We start from the raw sequence: 19,328 nt of genomic DNA, 5'->3' as shown, positions 1-19,328 counted from the left end.
TCTTTCAAAACTCAAGACATTTTAGTCATTAACACTGAGATCTATGCCTATTATCTATAATGCAGCAGGCGTACCCACAGAATTGGCTGGGCTCCTGAAAATCCCAGAGAATGGGCCCTCAACAATTGTCATTTAGCACCATTATTAACCTATTTTTGGCTCTTGTAAATTTTTATAGATACTTTTTGCCCCTTTTTGCCTGTTTAACCCAATTTTTGCCATTCTTTTACCCATTTAAACCACTTTTCCTGCATGTTTTATCCCCTTGGTGCCACGCTTTTATCAATTTAGCATCTTTTCTTCTATTTTTGGCCACTTTTTATCCCTTTTTATTACTTTTTTTTGCACTATTTTTTGTCATTTGTAACCAATTTTTCATACTTTAGCCCCTTTTTATCGTCTTTTACAAATTTTTGCCACATTTTTAACCACTTTTAACCACTTTATCTGTCATTTTGCAGCACTTCTGCCAATCTTAACCCTTTTTTAAAATATTTACTAATTATGATTTCAGTGAAAACAGATCAAATGTGAAACATTTTCAGTATGAATTGTTTATGGGATGGATTTAACAGCTGCAGACATTTAAAGCCAAAGGATACTCTTAAAACCAAAACACCTTAATTTCCTCCTTTTCTGAATTTAATGATCTTTAGAGGGCCGGACAGGAAGCTTTGGGCCGCCAGTTGATGATCAGTGTCCTACTGGTTAAGTTAGGCTGAGGTCACACATTCTTCAATAGTGAGCAATCTGAAGTGGACTGTGAACCGCTGCTGACGCTGACGTCATTAAAACATGCAGCAATATAGAACAAGGATCAGTAAAGATAACGGCAGGATTTAACCCATATTAGACTGAACATATGTTCATTAAAATTACTGCTTTAAGGTAATTAATAGATTTGTTATCTCTTAAGTTAAGGATCCACAAATTATCAATAAATGATCACAAATTAATGCATGGATTTATGATGAGATATGGTTAATAGGGCTGTCAGCATTTATGCATTTTCAGCACACTTGGGTTAAGCTGCAGCTTCTCCCTGCAGCCACAGTGATGTAAAATGAGTCCTTTAGTGCTCCTTAACATCTCATTTCACTTTAAAAAGCTCTCAGACAGCTTAGTGGAGAAGTGGAAAATCGTCTGTGCCTGGAGATATCAACCATTTTACTCTCAATTCTTTCCTTTATAATCCATAACGAGTTCTCCATCTATTAACTTCATGCCTTCTCCAATCTACCCAAAGATCCTTACTCCACATCCCTACAGCCCTAATCAGTAATGCACACACGTTAGGTTTAGGTGGAAGAGCACATAGCTGAAAGTTGCATTGCAAAGTAGTGCCACAGACCTGAGCTTTCTGGGTAAAATTTGTCCACAATCCCCTCAACTACCAGAAAAATCCATTCCTTCCTCCCCTCTCTTTCTCCACCTTTCAGAAAATGTGTGCTGAAATGAGCCGTTATTAGATTTTCCCCTTATGATGTCGTTGGGAGTTAGCTCCACCCATAAGTTTGGTTGGCCCTCCCTGCTTGCAAGATAGTCCCGCCCCCCTCTTCTGATTCTCCTCTCAGCTGCCAGCTGAGATGCTGGATCGGTGTTAATTTTGGCAGTTATTTGTAATTTTAGTCTTAGTTTAAGTCTTGAAATGAAATTCATTTTAGTTTTAGTCACAGTTTAGTCATTTCTATCTTTTTAGTTTTAGTCTAGTTTTAGTCGACAAAAACTTCTTACATTTTAGTGTAGTTTTAGTCCATTAAAAAAGTCCTCACATTTTAGTCTTTACTTTAAATCCAAGCATTTGTTTTCTTGCCTAAATCTGGTACCAAATCATGGTAGTGTGTTCTCTGCACCCTGCCAAACCTGGGGTCCCTGCTTTCTACAGCTGAGAGGCAGAATAGATACAGATGCATTGTTTTCTGACAGATTTGTCTGAATTTGAATTGGTGAATTGGTGAATGTGCAGGTCACAGCTTGTCCACGAGAGCGTTTTGGAGTTGTTTGTTTATTTGCTGAGTTTGATGAGGGAAAGCCGGAATTACCATAAGACTCCATGGAGTTGGCAGAGCAGCTGGCATCTCAGCCCTGCTGATCTAAAAATAGCTTGCACCGACAACTAAAGGTAACGAACCTATTACTAAGACTCAAAGAATTATGGGCGAATTTGCCAAAAAGTTGGAGTATCTCTTTAAAGCATTGATGGATGGAGCCCATCATTACAGAAACACACTAAAGTCCAACAAATTGCATTCATGGTATTTAAATGGCAAATATGTACTGTATGTTACGGTATGTCATTAAATCAGGATGAATTTCACGTAATGATGGAGAAAAGCGGTTAAATGTTGCCTTCCTGGTTTCATGCTTCCAGCTATCCAAGAATGCTTTGCGAGTAGCTCGCAGCGTTAACCAGCTTTTCTTCCTCATGATGTGAAATTCATCTATGAAACCAAAACAGTGGATCACTTTACTGCAGTAAAGCCTGGTCTCTCAATATACATAACATAGAATCATTATTCTGTTTTATAAAAACAGACATTTCAGCGGAAAATTCATATGTGCTGTACCTTTAATGATGTTGATGATGTCTTCATATGCAAGACTGCACTGAAAGAGACGAGACAAACTACCACCCCTTCTGCTTATTAACATGTGGCATCATTAACATTGTTGTCCAATCAATTGAAAGCGACAGTAATAAGCAATTTTTCATATGTAAAAAAGAAAAATCCCACACAAAAGACAAATGCAGCTGTCAAACTATGAATCTACAGAGTCCCCTAGGGCAGAACTGAAAGTTTTAGGTGTGCAAGGGGAACTCTTTTGTGTGCTGGATAAAGACTGTTGTGCTCCAGAGGGTGTTATACATGTTTGTTGTTATGAGTTTACAAAATTTTCTTAACTGCACGAGAAACTTCCTCCTGCTCAAGGACCAGTTTCTCCCGCACACCTTTAACTTTTTCTGCTCCTGTCACCTCAGGGGCTCTGTAGAAAGTTGACATCCAGTGTGTGTGCAATTCAAGAGTGACAATTTCTTTGCAGACATCAGATAGATATTTTAAAGTCGTCACATTGATCAAGAGAACACCAAAACCTCCTGCTTGACTGTAAATGCTTATTTTTTAGTGTTCTATAGCGATCTTTCTTTCCCAGGCTGTTACATCTGTATAAACAGCTGCTGATGCTAACAGCTAATCTATTACCATCTCCCTGTAAGGACATCCTCCTTCTTAATGTGATGCTGTTACACAAACGTTCTGTTTTTATCCGTACCGGTGACAAATTTCTCTCCCAATTATGATCAACTCCACTCTGTGATGGTGTTCATCGCCCCTGCTGTCTGTATGTCTAGCCAAAATCCACAGAGAGTTGTTCTAAATCTGCTCCTTTCTGTTCTCCTGTCACCATCTGAGGAGAATCATAATTGATCCGCGGCAAATTTGACATTGCTACTGCAAAAAGGATGTTAAATCCTTCTTGTTTTGTTGAGTGGATGTATGTTGGACTTAACAGCGATTGCTCCTTCTACAAGAAAAGTCGAGAGACTCTCAGCTGATGTTTATCTGGATGTTGAATTACTGCAGAATAAATGTGGCATAAATAACCACAATCTTCATCCCAGCTGGTACATCTACAGATAAGACAGAGGTTTTGTAAGCAGGGTTGAATTTTTCAGGCTTTTGTCTAAAAAAAAAAAATAGCCCCAATTCCAAAAAAGTCGGGGCGCTGTTTAAAATGTAAATAAAAACAGAATGCAATGATTTGCAGATTTCATAAACCCATATTTTATTCACTAAAGACCATTTAAATAACATATCAGATGTTAAGACATTTTACTGTTTTATGAACAATTTAAGCTCATTTAATGGCAGCATCCCCTCTGAAAAAAGTAGGGACAGGGTAACAAAAGGCTGGAAAGGTAAATAGTTCCAATAAAGAACAGCTGCAGGAGAATTCTGCAGCTAATTAGGTTAATTGACAACAGGTCAGTAACATGACTGGGTATAAAGGGAGCATTTATGAGAGGAAGGTTCTCTCAGAAGGAAAGATTTGCAGAGGTTCACAAACTGCAATGTAAACTTAATGTAAAACTGTGAAGACTTTGAATGTCCCACCATCTACAGTGCAAAATATTGTCGAAAATTCAGAGAATCTGGAGAAATCTGTGCATAAGGGACATGGCTGAAGGTCAGCATTGGATGCCTGTGATCTTTGAGTCCTTAGACAGTACTGAATTAAAAACAGGCACAATTCTGTACTGGAAATCACTTGAAGGGCTCAGGAATACTTCCAGAAATCATTGTATGTCAACACAACTCACCATGCCATCCACAAATGATAGTTAAAGCTGGATCATGCAAGAAAAAGCCGTATGTGAACAGGATTCAGAAACACCACTGTCTACTTTGGGCCAAAGCTTATTAAAAAAAAAGAAATTATTTTTTAAACCACTCATGCAGTGTCCTGTGGACTAAAGAGGAGAGGGAGCATCCAGCCTGTTCTCCTGGCTCAGCTCTAAAGCCTGCATCTCTGATGGTATGGGGTTGCATTAGTGCCTATGGCGTGGGCAGCTCTAACATCTGGAAAGGAACTATCAATGCTGAAAAGTAGAGACATATGCTCCCATCCAGACAACGTCTCTGTCAGGGAAAACTGTGATTAATTTAGACAATGCTGAACCAGGACAGAGGACCCAGGACTTGAGCAGCTAGAATTCTACATCAGACCAGAATGGGACAAAATTCCTCTTTTCCTAGACTGTTGTTAAAATAATGGGATGCTACACAATAAAATATGGTCCTGTTCCTACTTTTCTGAGATGTGTTACAGCCATCAAATTAAAATAAAATGTCAGTTAAATATCTCAGTGTCAACAGTTGATATGTCCTGTTTTCAATCAAATATGGGTTTATGGGATTTCCATTCTGTTTGTAATTGCACTTTACATATAGCGCCCCAGCTTTTTGGGAATTAGGATCTTACATTGTTCCTTGATATTTAAGTATTGTTTGATTATGGTGTAGGTTTATGTGATTTAATGAAGATGGATGCTGTTTTTAAATTGAAATGTAAATGAACTGACGGTGTTAGCGGTGATATAACTGCTCTATGCAGAGCTTCATGCTCTTTGTAGGAGCTTTTTTAAAAAGGTAAATTCTGATTCACATACTCACATTGACATCAAGCATGTGTTTGCAGATGACCACTGCAGCATCTAGTTTTCTGTTGTGGCTGCTGAAATCTGGCTTTTCTGAGCCTGACTTGATAGTTTTACCACACTGTTGAGCCCTAAAAGTTCAGGGTAAATTACTTAAACTAGACTGGACTTTGTTTCTCTCTGAAAGGGGTTCTTGAACACCAGAACTGCCAATGGGTCAAATTTACCCAAGGCTGTTCTTTAATTGTATCTTACTTGATGTGTATACAGTTTTAAAGATTATCAGTCTTTGACTTTTCCTAAAAGTTTGTTTTTTAGCACCTGGTGTCATAAAAAAGATCTTTGCCTAAACTTAATTTTGTTAATGGACATTTATATCTAGAACCACCATGCAGGTCAAATTTAACCCATAAGACAGCCTTGATTTTTTCACAGTTTTATTTCATAAATAGATGGTGCAATGGAAACACCTTCTCTCTATTGCAGGAATGCCTAATCAGAGGTCGATAGATCAACCTTCAACATGGATACAACAGGGAAAACAGATATTTACCGTTATTAAATGTCTAAAGGTAATCTCATTACTTTTAATAAAGAAGAATCTGGTGATGAGGAAGTTTCCGGATTAGCAATCAGTAAAAAGAAGAATTAATATGTGACGGATCATCTTCCAACAGTGATCTAGTTTGCTGTCTGTGGTTAATAAGCTGTTCACTGTCAGTGGTTAATTAACAGTCCTTGATCAGTGCTATTTATGAAAATCAAGGCACTTTAATGACAGGTACATTTGACCCGTTGGCTGTTTTAGGTATATAGAGATTCACGGCAGCTCTAGTGTTAAAGGAAAGGGGGTTAATTGAGCTCCAAGTGTTATGAAAGTACCTTTCACTAAAACCCCAGATTGACTGATTGTAAGCAAATGGATCTGGATACATCATTATTATAATGTCCAAGCCCCTTTTTTTCGACAAGAAAAAATAAGTCATTGGTCTAATCTGTCTTGATAATACAAGAAATGATCATAATCATCTGGTTTTAAAGGATAAAGCATCAGTTTTTGAGATTCGGGATTAGATTTTTGAGTATGATCCTTTAACATCCGTCTCTCTCTCTGTCAACAGGAGCCTTGGAGCCAAAATACCTACCAGCACGGACCCTCAGGACCCTCCAAACCCCCGTATACTGAGCCCACCTCAAATGGCCCGACTCCCCCTCCGATGGCAGCTAACAGCTACAGAGACGCAGGAAGTGGTGAGCAAATACTTGACAAAAATCGCTCTCTGCACAACATTTGTCCATTTGAACTGTCAGATAGTCAACATTAGGCTTGGAGTGTTTGTGTACTCGCGCTATCTGCCTCTGAGAGTGTACACACACTTTGTTTATCCTGTGTGTGTGTGTTCATACGTGTGTGTTTGCGATGACTCTCAGCCAACGCTTGTGACATTGCCGTGTTGTTTTCCCGAACACTATAGCGGCCACTTTAAGCTCTACGTTACAAACTCATCCCGGCTCTGTCTTTATATCTCATCTCACTCTCACCCTTGCATATTTATAGCTGTTAGAAAGGGAAGTCATTAAATGTGTTTTTCTGAACGCAGCACTTGCTTTTCATGTGCTAAAGATCTGACCTTGGAATCATTACGCTGATGAAACGGCTTCTAAGTGGGCCAGATTTGCATACAGGGTATTGTGCAGCACGCCGTGTTAAGGAGAAAAAAAAAAAAGACTAACAAACTGCTTTAAATTCATTCTTTATCTCTCTCCCTCGTCTCCCCCCTCCTCCTCCCTCACCCACTGGGATGCAGGGAGCTGGAGATGCTTTTCTTTCTTCCTGAGACTCTGTCAGCTCTCCATCAGGCTGCAGTGGCAGCACAGTCCCAGACATTTAGATGGGGGGGGGGCTGGGATTTAGACACAAAGGCTCTACGGCGGGGAAATGATGCACTCCCGGGGTTTACACTTTATGGAAATGTTGAAGGAAGTTAAAATGAGGCTTTTGTATGGAAATGATTATTTTTGTGTGGGTTTTGTTTAAAGGAGCATTGTGTGTTTGTGTGCGTCTGCTGTTTTTATGTAGAGCCTTTTTCTAAATGTTTGACCTTGCGTAGCACTCTGTTGACAGAATTCAACCTTAAATGTGCAGCCTGTCACAAATGAGCAACTTTATTTATGCAAAATATTTTTTATACCTATTTTCAGAAACTTTCAACATTTGATAATCTGATTATTTATTCCCATTTGTATTTATTTGTTATTTTATTGATGGACAAATATCAGTGCAGAAGAACCATCTTCATTGATATTCTCTTTCCCCAGCTTGGATATCAGGACATATACACTATTTTGGTGTTGTATTGGTTTTAAAAGTTGTTAAACGTGGATCAGAGATCATTTGACCAGTTTACATAACAGTTACCAATCAGAATCAGCTTTATTGTCCAAGTATACATACGCAAACAAGAAATTAGACACAGGAACATCAACAGGGGCTCTGTGGATTCTGAAAATGTCATTTTAACTCTTAAACTTTATTTGTGTCTTTATCCAATCTTCTCTTTCGAGCCAACTTATCAGATTCAATATTTCTGTGGTTAAGTGAGCTCGACAGGCCAAGAATGCACTACCGTAGTTTATGATTGGTGGAGTCATTTGGTGGATAAACGTCATGCAGAAGCCAGCCGAGAGGTGCAAAAACATCACCACCAAGAGAAGCTTACAGTGTGGCTCTTTGCTGTTGTTTTACTAAAGAAAGGTGGCCCGGTTCTGACAAAACTGCCACTATAGCTACAGCCAAGCTAATCGCTACACTGGTGGCAGCCATTGTATTTACCAGCACAAGTAAACCCTGTAACTATCACAAACTCAATCAAAATATGACAGTTTACTTTGAAATAACTGTACACATTTAAAGAAAATTAATGGTTTAAGACATTAAACTAATAAGGAAAATACTTAAGAAATCAAGCAGTGATTTTCCCATCAGCTTCTATATTATCAAACTGTTTTGCACATACAGTGCCCTGAAAAAGTGTTTGCCCCCTTTCTGATTCATTTCTTTTGCATATTTATCACACTTAAATGTTTCAGATCATCAAACCAATTTTTGTATTTCACAAAGAAAACCCAAGTAAATAGAAAATGCAGTGTCTGAATGATTATTTAATTTTTTAAGGGGGGAAAAATCCAAACCTATCTGACCCTGTGTGAAAAAGTAATCACCCCCTGAACCTAATTACTGGTTGTTCCACCCTTGGCAGCCATAACTGAAGTCAAACGTTTGTGATAACTGGTGATGAGTCTTTCTCATCGCTGTGGAAGAATGCTGTCCCACTCTTCTTAGAATTGTTTTAACTCAGCCATATTTGAGGGTTTTCCAGCATGAACTGCCCATTTAAGGTCACACCACAGCATCTCAGTTGGATTCAAGTCCAGACTTTGACTTGGCCACTCCAACTTGAGCCATTCAGAGGTGGTCTTGCTGGTATGTTTCAGGTCATTGTCCTGCATCATAACCCAAGAGTGCTTGAGCTTGAGGGCATGAACTGATGGCCGGACGTTGGCCTTCAGGTAGACAGCAGTATTCATGGCTCCATCAATCACAGCAAGTGGTCCAGGTCCTGAAGCAGCAAAGCAGCCTCAGACCATCACACTGCCACCACCATGTTTGACTGTTGGCATGATGTTCTTTTTATCAAATGCTGTGTTATTTTTACTCCAGATGTAACGGGCCGCACACCTTGCAGAAAGTTCAACTTTTGTGTGGTCAGTACTTAGAATATTTCTCCAGAAGTCTTGGAGATCATCAGGATGTTTTTAGTCAAATGTGAGAGAAGCCTTTGTGTTCTTTTTTGTCAGCAGTGGTTTTGGCCTTGGAACTCTCCTATAATGCCATTGTTGCCCAGTGTCTTTCTGATGGTTGAGTCATGAACTCTGACCTTAACTGAGGCCAGTGAGGCCTGCAGGTCTTTGGATGTGGTTCTGGCTTCTTTTGTGACTTCCTGGTTAAGTCATCGTTGCACTTTTAGAGTCATTTTGGTATGCCGACCACTCCTGGGAAGGTTCACCAGTGTTCCCAGTTTTCTCCATTTGTGGATAATGGCTCTGACTGTGGTTCTCTGGAGTCCCAAAGCCTTGGAAATATCTTTGTAACCTTTTCCAGACTGATAGATTTCAGTCACGTTGTGTTTCATTTGTTCTTGAGTTTGGGTTTCTGTCTGAGATCTTGTAGCCTACTTCACTTTGTCTGACAGCTTCTATTTAAGTGATTTCTTCATTCAACTAATCTGGCGGTAATCAGGCCTAGGTGTGGCCAGTGAAACTGAACTCAGCTTTCCAAGAACTGTGGTTAATTACAGTTAACTCATGATTTAACAAGGGGGGGCAACTACTTTTTCACTCAGGGCCAGATAGGTTTGAATTTTCCCCCCCTTAAAAAATTAAATAATCATTCAGACACTGCATTTGTATTTACTTGGGTTGTCTTTGTGAAATATAAAAATTGGTTTGATGATCCGAAACATTTAAGAGTGATAAATATGCAAAATCGTCAGGAATCAGAAAGGGGGCAAATACTTTTTCATGGCACTGTAGTGAGTTACCTGTGAAATGCTGTGAGGTTGAGGCACTCGAGCATCGCCTTTTCTTCAGAGACAATAAGTTAAATCCACTATTTTATACTTTGGATGGATTAAAGCTCTAAATCTGACTCCCAAAGTTAAAACTGGAAGTGTGTTCAAATTGACCAAACAATAAACGTGTTGCTTGTTGCCCAAGTTTCCTTTGTTTTTCAAATGAATGGTTTTGTCGTGTTTTTCTTCAGCTGGGTATCCTGCTGCGACCACCAACGGTGGCTACAGTCACTACGGCAACGAGAGTGAGGAGCTGGAGCAGAGCTTCCCCCCGCCTCCTTCCCCGGGCACTGTGGAGGAAATGAATAGAGACTTTCCAGGCACACCCCCACCTCACAGGTACCCCCTACCCCTCTTATAACACACATGCTATATACAACACACACTGTTAAACTACACACAGGGCTGGAGTTATTATACTCTAATGACACTCAATATGGGCTGCTGTGTTATGAGATAAAGAAGAGCCATTACAGTAAATATTACAATGCATTATTTAGACTATACGCTCTAATTGCAGCAGCCTATTTGCATTATGCATAAGTAATTATGGTGATAGCATTATGGAGTAAATTCTGCTGGAGTTTCAAGGCTTATAAAGAGCTATGATACTGTGTTTGTAAGCTGCAGTTCTAACTGCTGCCACAGCAGCACTCTTTACTCATGAGACCGCATCTCAGAAATCAAACAAGGGCTCTGGAGGAGGTTAGAATCTTTAAACAATAGAAATGGCCTTCAAAACATCAAAGTATTTTTGTTTTTGAGGTTTCTGGATTGCATTAATTCTGTCAAGACTTTGAAAAAGGTGCATTTGCTTTGTTCTATGAGGAAAACTTTTTGTCAAAATGTTATGAAATTATGCAATTACTTTTCATGTTCATATTGCCAGCTGTTAAAACCTTGCATTATTTAAAAAAAATGTATAAAGAATGGCATTATACCCAAGAAAACAAAGGTTTTGTCTTTAAATGAGACTAGTAAACAGACTAATTGATAAGAAGCAGTGATGATTGATCTTCTCTGTTGAGCCATCCCACACATGACCACAAGTAAAGACAGATTTAACTGTTTATTTTTTATAGAGTGTGGTTTGTCATGTGATGAACACAAACTAACAAAACTCCAAATCTCACATGGTGAAAATCAGTGCTGCACATCTGATCTGATGTCAGTCGTGAAGTCAGGCTATGCCATTGCATGATCACATAAAACGCTGCAATTATTCTTATATTCAGTTGTACTTGTAAGGTTAAAAGCTGCCTGCAGGAAGCTTTTAGTTTACAACAGTGCCAGTATTGCACTTTGTAGAAGAAACTGTGTTTTCAACAAAACAAAGAACTCTTTTTTTGGAAGATATTTATTTTGGAAGCAGAACTGTAAAAAAGTCATGTTTGTATTGTTTTTTTTAAATGTTGCTTAATATTCTTGTGTTTCGAGTTGAGAAATAAACTTTTCATCATTATTTGTTATTTTCCTTGAAAACCAACCAAGCAGACTCATGATACCACTTATGATTTATATCATAATTTCAATCGCAATGTTGCCCATTATAATCACAGTTGCACATTTTTACCAAACTGTACATCACTAGTCAAAAGGGACTTCAGAGTACAGGTACAATGTGGCTAGCTGTTAGCAGCGTGCTACATCCACTGTTGTCTCTCTTTTCAGGCCCGCTCATCTCCTTGTCATTTGGATTGCGGTCTGTTTTACTGGACACCTGATGTCAAGACGTTGCTCTTCCATTTTTGACATAATCTAACTTTATGCTTTGTGTTTACACAATAGGATTTCTGATCGTAAATATTAACACATTTTAAATTTAAAATTGCAAATCAGAGCAGCTCTGAACCCCTCCCAAGCAGATTAGAGAGAAAAAAAACACTCTGAACACACCAAAAGCCACAGGAAAATCTGGTAAGCTAATCTTAAGAACCATACGATAATCAGGCCTTTGCTGAGTTTGGTCCAAAAGGGAAATCAGACCCAAATCAGCCTTATTATGTTGTAATGAGGCTTAACATATGCCAAGCCAAGCCTAGTACTACTGCCTATATAATATGCGCAGTTTTTTATTATTTCAAGTATTATTTCTTAACTAAGACAACAAAATCTGCCTTCTTAACACTCTCTGTGCTTAAAAGTCACTGTCAGGACGGGACAAAAAAATCCAATTTTTGAACATCTGGGATTTAAAATGTTTGTCTAGTTCTGCTTTACTTTCCAGTCTTTCATGTCGTTCCAGAGCTATTTGAGAGACATTCTACCAACCCTAGCATGAATCAGATTACAACAAGACTACTCTTCCTCTCACTGACAGTACATATGATACACAAGAGAAAATAAGGATGGGGGAGGCACAGCTAGGGTGAAGTACCCTGACTGGAGCTGGCACTCATCCCCCCTCCCCTTTCCTTTAACCTTTATTGTTATGGAGGTAATAAAGTTCACTACAAGCAAGACTCTTTAAAGTGAAGGTGAAGGTTGGGTTTATAAGAAAAAAAAAGTGGTTCTCTTAAGTCTTATAGTCAGGTTAATTCAGTTTAATCCGGTGTGCTTTGTTTGTGTTTTTATACAAATAAATTGTACATATAATAAGATCAAGATACCAATCAGAAAAAAGCCAAATTCAAGACACATGACCCTTGATGCTTCTTTAGGCATCCTGGCTGAACTGTTGCTGAATATGCACCTAAACATTTGCTTAAAACTCAGCGATTGTTTCTGGCCTTACACAAAAGTTTTTAAAACAATAATAGTCTTTATTAATAAAATAGTCCAGGTCCTATTTTCCATCTTAAAAATCCAGGATGCTGGAGTCCAGATTTAAGTCACAAGACCCATGACCCAGACTACTATGACACTGATTATTTCCTAACAGCATCAGAATGTAACTCTCGTTTAAAGAGTTGGTCTGAAATCCCCATTTTATTGGAATTACTTACTAGAATTTCATAAAATTAAAGATTGATTTCTAAAGTTTCCCTCTTCTTTTTCTGGACCTAGCTTTTCAGAAAAGCGGTTGTGTTCGTATTGACAGTAAATCATGTGGTCAGAATCAGGCCTCAGTTAAAGCGTTTCTTTGTGGCTTTAATGGAGACGTAACAAGTTTTTGTTTAACTGAATTAAGTCATCTGGAGTGCAGGAAATGAAATGATGTGTTGTCTGTGGGTGAATTTGAAATTGGATTTACTTGTTTGGGTGATTCAGCAAAAGAGTCACTGAAGGACCTTTGAGTGCACAGAAAGAAACGGTGATCACTTTATTGACTTCCTGAGTGATTGGTAAGAAGTAATCTAACTTTTTTTTATCTTTTACAGCGAGTTTCAGAAGCAGCAACTCATGAATACAGCTTTCTACATAGAGAGGGACAATGTTCCACGCAACAGGGCGTCTAAGAGCATGGACCTGGGTGAGTGCATGCACACAGACACACTTAAAGAGTAACTAAATCCCCAGACCACCTATGTGTGCTGGTGCTTCATGGTGTAGATCAATTCACTTTGCAGCTTTTATCTCCATGTAGCCCAACAGTGATTGCCCAGATTTTTATGTTTCTAAGATTTACCTGTAATGGTTTTAATATTCTGGCTAATAATCAAATCTACTATAGAGAAAATGACTAAGATTTTAACTTCCCACAGTATTTACCTCTATTAACTGTGGTTCCTCTGGGGGACTAATCTACCATTAAAGATGTCACCTGACCCTCTCCTGCCCCTCCATGGGTGCGTCCCACATTTATTACTATATGGCTTGGGTCTCTGGCTTGAGTCTTAGTCCATCCCACCAGGACTCATGAAGAGACTGGAGGAATCGAAGCAGAGGACTGAAGCCAACAGACCAATGTTTAACGTCCCATGGGACGTCCTTTCCTCTGCAGCATCATGTGAAGCGACGTCAGATTATGACGACGGTGCTGGCTGATCATCAACCAGCTGATCATCAACCAGCTGATCATCAGTCAGCTGATCATCAATCAGCTGTCAGGAGGCATAAACAGCTGATTGTGTCTGCATACAGTTGTACTGTATTTATTCTAAACAAATCTTCACACTTACAGTGTTTTTGTCTCAGTGTGAGATCACAAACACCTGAACATCAAGAGAAACCTGCAGTATGTAAAAAAACATGCAGACTCTTTCTACCAGCAAATGTGTTATTATAAAATTAGTTATTATTCTAATTATTCAGTGTGAGGTCTAATGATCAAACCTGACGCTCACTAATGATCCGACTGATTGAAACTTTATTGATCACGTTTTGATTCAGAACGGTTTTCTTCCTGACAGACAGACTGCTGCTGTCGGACTTTAATTCTCTTCATGATCTAATAAACAGAAATAACTGACTACTGAAGGAAAGATTTACATCAAAATCTTTTGATTTTATGAGCTTAAGCATGTTTTATGTTTGAAGGTGAATCAGAAAACTAATCAAATATTAAACTCCATACTGATTCACTCGTTCACATTTATTTTACTAAATTTAGTCTCCATATTTCACGTTCAATGCTTATTTCAAATCCCTTTAAAATCCCAGCCCAGTAGTTAATGAGCCTTTTAAAACTTCTGATGTTTATATTCTCTCGAGAGTCCATTCAGTCTGTTTATCATCTGTTATAAACTCTGTTTCTCCTCCATTACTTATCTCTGCTGGTGTTGTGAAGTATCACTGACATCCAATCAGAGAGTGATATCCAGTAAGGGGGCGTGTCTTTGAGTTGAAAGAGTTCTGGGAAGGCTGCTCTCATGTGTCGCTGCTTATTGGTGTACAAATCTCAGTCCTCTGTCCTAAATCTTGGTCTTCAGACCAGCTAAGGGTCTTTGGGATGGAGGATCAGAAACTACTTCCGCTTCTACAGAAGATCGAGGACTGATGAATAGACGACATGGGATCCGGCTTACATCCTCAGCATCGGCTGTCCCAGCACTCATTGCCTGTCCTAACTGATTAAGTCATAGTGGCCTATGATGTGAGCTCTACATACATATTATACTACTGTAATACTCTGCCCAAACACTATTCAACAGAGCAAACTTAATGCTGTTCCCAGTCCCACCAGCACATTTCCTGCTGTTTGTGTACAGGAAACCATGGTAACTAAATCCAAGTGTGTTATGTTGGAGCTGATAAATATTCAGAGGCAGATGATTGGACTGCAGTTATTGCAAAGAAGAAAAGAGAGGAGCGTGGGTGGAGATGAGAGGTACAACTGCTAAGTCTAAGTCGTATTGTTGTCCACAGTAACTCTGTCTCAATCCAAAGGCTTGTGGGGCATTTTTGAGAAGGTGCATGTAGACTACGTAGCTCCGCATAGGGTTCAGGGCTACATGGACCTATAAAGCCAACTTTAGTGGTAAACATGATATCTCAAGAACACTTTTGGTCAGTCTTTGCACCACTCTTTCACTCTCTATGCTGGGAGTAATGGCTCATAGAGCAAATAACCACCAAGCAGTAGTTCTAACTTTGGTATTTAAAGCTAGAGGCCCTTCATCCCAAACTTGTTCCTCTTCATGAATGAAAGAAGCTGTTGTTTCCTCCAGGAGAAAATGGTTCAAACCCCCATTGTTGCCCCAGCCATCACAAAGCAGCCAACATACGTGTCTAATCATGAACCTAGACTACACCCACACTAACACAAGCACAACAGTGATCACATGCCTTTTATCAGGACGTTTCTGTGTTGTGATATGTAGCCCTTGCCTATTATCCTTGGCCCTGAGGGGATTTGACCTCCTGAACTCATAAACCCAGGGGCTTTCCACCAGACTGCATGAACATGCCGTCTACTCTGTGTGTATTTGTGCGAATGAAGGGTGTGAGGTTTCCAATCTCTGGAGCCAGAAAAGAAGGCGCTTATTTCCTCGAATTAACCTGAGCCGACCTCTCCTGTCTGTTTCTCCGATCTTTCTTTATCACCTAATTTTCTCTTTTCTGATTTTTTCCCCGGTTTTGTTCCCATCTTTTACACTGCTTTTTAATCTCTTCTTTCCTTATTTTCCTCTCAGTCTCTCCCAAAATCTCTGACTTCATTGCTCTCTTCTGTCCACCTCTTTGTGATTTCCAATCGTGCTTCATTAGGTTCAGAGGATTGGCTTTCTTCCTGCAGCACACGCCGCTGCCACCCAAAGCTGATTGGCTTTCACTGTGGACAAGGGTGGTCTGCAAACCCACACACAGGAGCCACTCCAATACCTGCCGTTATCTGTCCTCCCCTCCATCTCTGGCTGTTTTCAATCAGTTTTTGTGTTATCTCTCTGCTTCCATTCACCCCTTCCTTCTGTAAAGGCTGAAAAAAGCTAGTTAGCAGAGCTGTGTAAACATGACAAGACCTCAGATACGACAGATGCTTCTTTTTTTCACCCACACGCTCACATATACCCAGGCTTTAGCCGTATCCACCAGGCAGGTTAGCTCTTATTAAACACCACTTGACAAAGAGGTGAGCTTCTTGTATTGACCCTGAATGCCTCAGCAAACTGTCTGTTGACTTAGAGATCGCGCTCAGGCACAGAAATCCGTCATCGTATGAAAAGACGAAGTCAGCGACACTACCTGCGCTTGACTCTCACCCAAAGTAAGAAGGTTCCCAGAATTCCCTCAAGCCTGTCTGGCAGTAAGTCTCTGTAGCTGGATTTTTTTCACTCAAAGAGCAATAATGGCAACTAATGCATTTAGTCTAAAAAGCAGGGTCTGCTTTGGGAAATGCTCCTTATGGATTGATTTCTAGATGATCGAAGTGCATTACAACGTCAGACCTTTTAGACCACTGTGTGCTTCACTTTGAAATCATTGCTATTTTTGATCTACAGTCATCCAGGTTAAGCACAAAGTGATTAGACTATTTCTGTGATTATGACTCCATGACTCTAACCCCACCCCACCCCCAACCCCAACCCTAACCCTAACCCGTCTGTTGGGCTGGTGTTGTTTAAGAGTGGTCTGATTAGGGATGGATGATTTTGGAAAATAATCTAATTGCAATTTATCCCCCAAAATATTGTGATTTGATATGCGATTATTCCTGAATTTTCCTCATCTTATGTTACTTCCAACGAAAACATGCCATAAATCAGTCCATACTATAACCAACACAGTATTAGATGAATAACTTATTGTGCTGATTTTGACTCATATTGCAAATCGGATATGATTCTTTGTATTGAAGGGAGTGGTCATTTTTATATAATTCTAATATTCAATAAGAAAAATGTACAGAAATGAAGAAAGGATTTTTTTTTTGCAGAATGTTCTAAAATTGTCACTTGAATGATTTCATGATATGTTGTGTATAACATCCCTGCTGCAAGAAAAAGGTGTAAACTGGTATTTTGGCACAAATTTCAGGTTAAAGAAATATTGCACCTTCTGCAATTTGAAAATTGCAACAGGTAATGTTACGATTTAATCTAATTTACGATTAATTTCCCAGCCCTAGGTCTGATGAGGCTAATGTGATCTAATTGGATCAAATCTTGGAAAACAGCGTGTTAAAATTCATATTTTTATCTGTATGTAACCAAAACTTTAGAGTAGGATGAGGATAAATTTGATGAAGGATGTCCTGGCTTGTGTTTTAATATAACTTTTAGTTCAGCAGTGAGTCAGTCTACTTAGCTTTGTAGTGTTCTTTACCCCCTACAGGTGGCAGCGTAACCTGATAAAGGAGCACCAAAGCAATCCTGTTGTCATGATCCATTCACCATTTCTTCTGTTCAGTTTAAGAAGGATAGAAAGACACACATTTCAGTTAATAGATTAGTTCAATGCTAATGTTTGGTTTCACAGGAAATATAAAAAGCCAGCTGGCTTCTGTGCAGTGCTGTGAAGCACCAAAATCAGCCCTGTTTCATGGGTAAACAGGTAACTGTTTGTTTTTTACATTAAGTCCACTCACAGGGGATGAATATATATGAGCAACGTCAGTACACATTGATAACTGTCTGCCTCTACATTGATGCAGAACTGTTTACATCTGCAGCACAATGCAACATCACTTTCTATGGCTGATATTTAGCCGTAGAAAGTGACTTTTTGACCCGACATGCTCTGTCTTTGACTTTTAGGTTCTTTATAGTTGTTCAGTTTGGATCCAGTCACCACGGGATGTAAGCGTCTTATTTTCAAACTCTCCAGAGACTCTTTAAATCAGCTTTCAATGAAAGGATGCTAAGCCTAGCTAACAGCATTGTCTTTGACCCTGACCATGCTCTCAGCTGTGAACTTTTACTGTCAGGGTTCTGATAAGATCAGGCTGAAGTACTCTAAAGTTCTATCAAATTAAATCAAAACAGCCAACAGCAACTCCCAACCACTTTGCACTGGCTGGCCAGTGATCAATAAACACTACAAGACAGATATGGCCAGTGGAGTTTACAGGCTAAGTGCTAAATCATCACTACAGTGATACAAGATTTCAACTCAGCCAGAAAGCTTGAGTTCAGACTGCTTTGACAGCCAGATAGGACGTTAAAAAATCCAAAAAGAAGCACAAATACGGTTGAGGGAGGACACGTTTGAAGACTGAATATGCTGCTTTTATTTCCAGCAGACAACCATCAGCATCTAAAAAGACCACGCCTAAAACTTTAGGGTTGATATACTGAATGTGAGTAAAGTTTAAAGGGTCTACACCTGGAGCAGGTCAGGAAATGAGCTATGAAGACCAAAAACACATTTTTGTTGGACTGTGACTGTTTTTATATCTCCTCTGAAGATGAGCATTTTAACATGGGCTCAGATGAGGATTGACTCACTTTTGGAGACAGCCCAAGTGGCCACTTGTGGAACTGCATTTTTTTTTTTTTTTTTTTTTTGCACCAGAGGTTAGAAATGTTGGTAGACGCTAACCTCTGCAGTTTGAAGTAAATATGGTTATATTTTGTCGAGCACACACACACATCTATGATAAGTTGTGTAGCTGCAGGGGAGACGTGGATATCCACATTTTCCACCTTCATCTGTAGCAGCAGGGCACAAATTTGGCTGCTGGCTGATCAGACATTTATCCTTCTTCCATAAAATAAAAAAGCTTTTCCTTAAGTCTACAGCCTGGAAAACTTTCCCCCCAAACTTTGAAAGTATTGGCTTTTTATTTTATCCAGCCTTTGAGCACAGGAAAGTTATTTCTGTGTCTTGGTTGTTCTTGCTACAGATGTTTGTATGAAGCCGCCTCTTTTGATCTCAGGTTGGCTCTCCCTGATTGTGTTTTTCTTTCCAACCTCTGTCACACCCTATCACCCTGCATCTGTCCCTCCCGGCTCGCTCTCCCTTCTCTTTATCATTTCTCAGCCTCCTCTCCTTCAATATTCTCCCGTCTGCTCATTCTCTCTCTCTCTCTCTCGCCCATCTGTCCGCTGGGAAAATTGACCTCATAAAAAATAGAAAGGATTATTTAAGAGAAATAGCAGCGTAATGAAAACCCATTATTGTATCCCATGGTGCACCGCCTGTGGAGTCTGCTGCAATCCTGTTTAGTTAGATTACGTGCCGGTGGGTGGGGTGTTGTTTTTTCCTCTCCCTTTATTATTTCT

General features: G+C 39.5%; 1 protein-coding gene across 2 annotated transcripts in view; it reads left to right on the top strand.

The window, feature by feature from the left end:
* Positions 1-19,328, top strand: part of pard3ba (par-3 family cell polarity regulator beta a) — a 364,154-nt gene that overhangs the window by 154,672 nt on the left and 190,154 nt on the right. For both annotated transcript variants that reach the window (XM_041781937.1, XM_041781936.1), the window contains 3 exons: positions 6,280-6,409; positions 9,981-10,128; positions 13,110-13,201. In XM_041781937.1, coding sequence (XP_041637871.1) covers positions 6,280-6,409; positions 9,981-10,128; positions 13,110-13,201 — 370 coding nt within the window. The remainder of the gene's footprint in view (positions 1-6,279; positions 6,410-9,980; positions 10,129-13,109; positions 13,202-19,328) is intronic.

The sequence above is a fragment of the Cheilinus undulatus genome, linkage group 24, assembly GCF_018320785.1.
Source record: "Cheilinus undulatus linkage group 24, ASM1832078v1, whole genome shotgun sequence".
In the NCBI taxonomy this organism is placed as follows: Eukaryota; Metazoa; Chordata; class Actinopteri; order Labriformes; family Labridae; genus Cheilinus; species Cheilinus undulatus.
The sequence above is the reverse complement of the archived record's forward strand: the minus strand, read 5'-3'. Positions and strand labels throughout refer to the sequence as shown.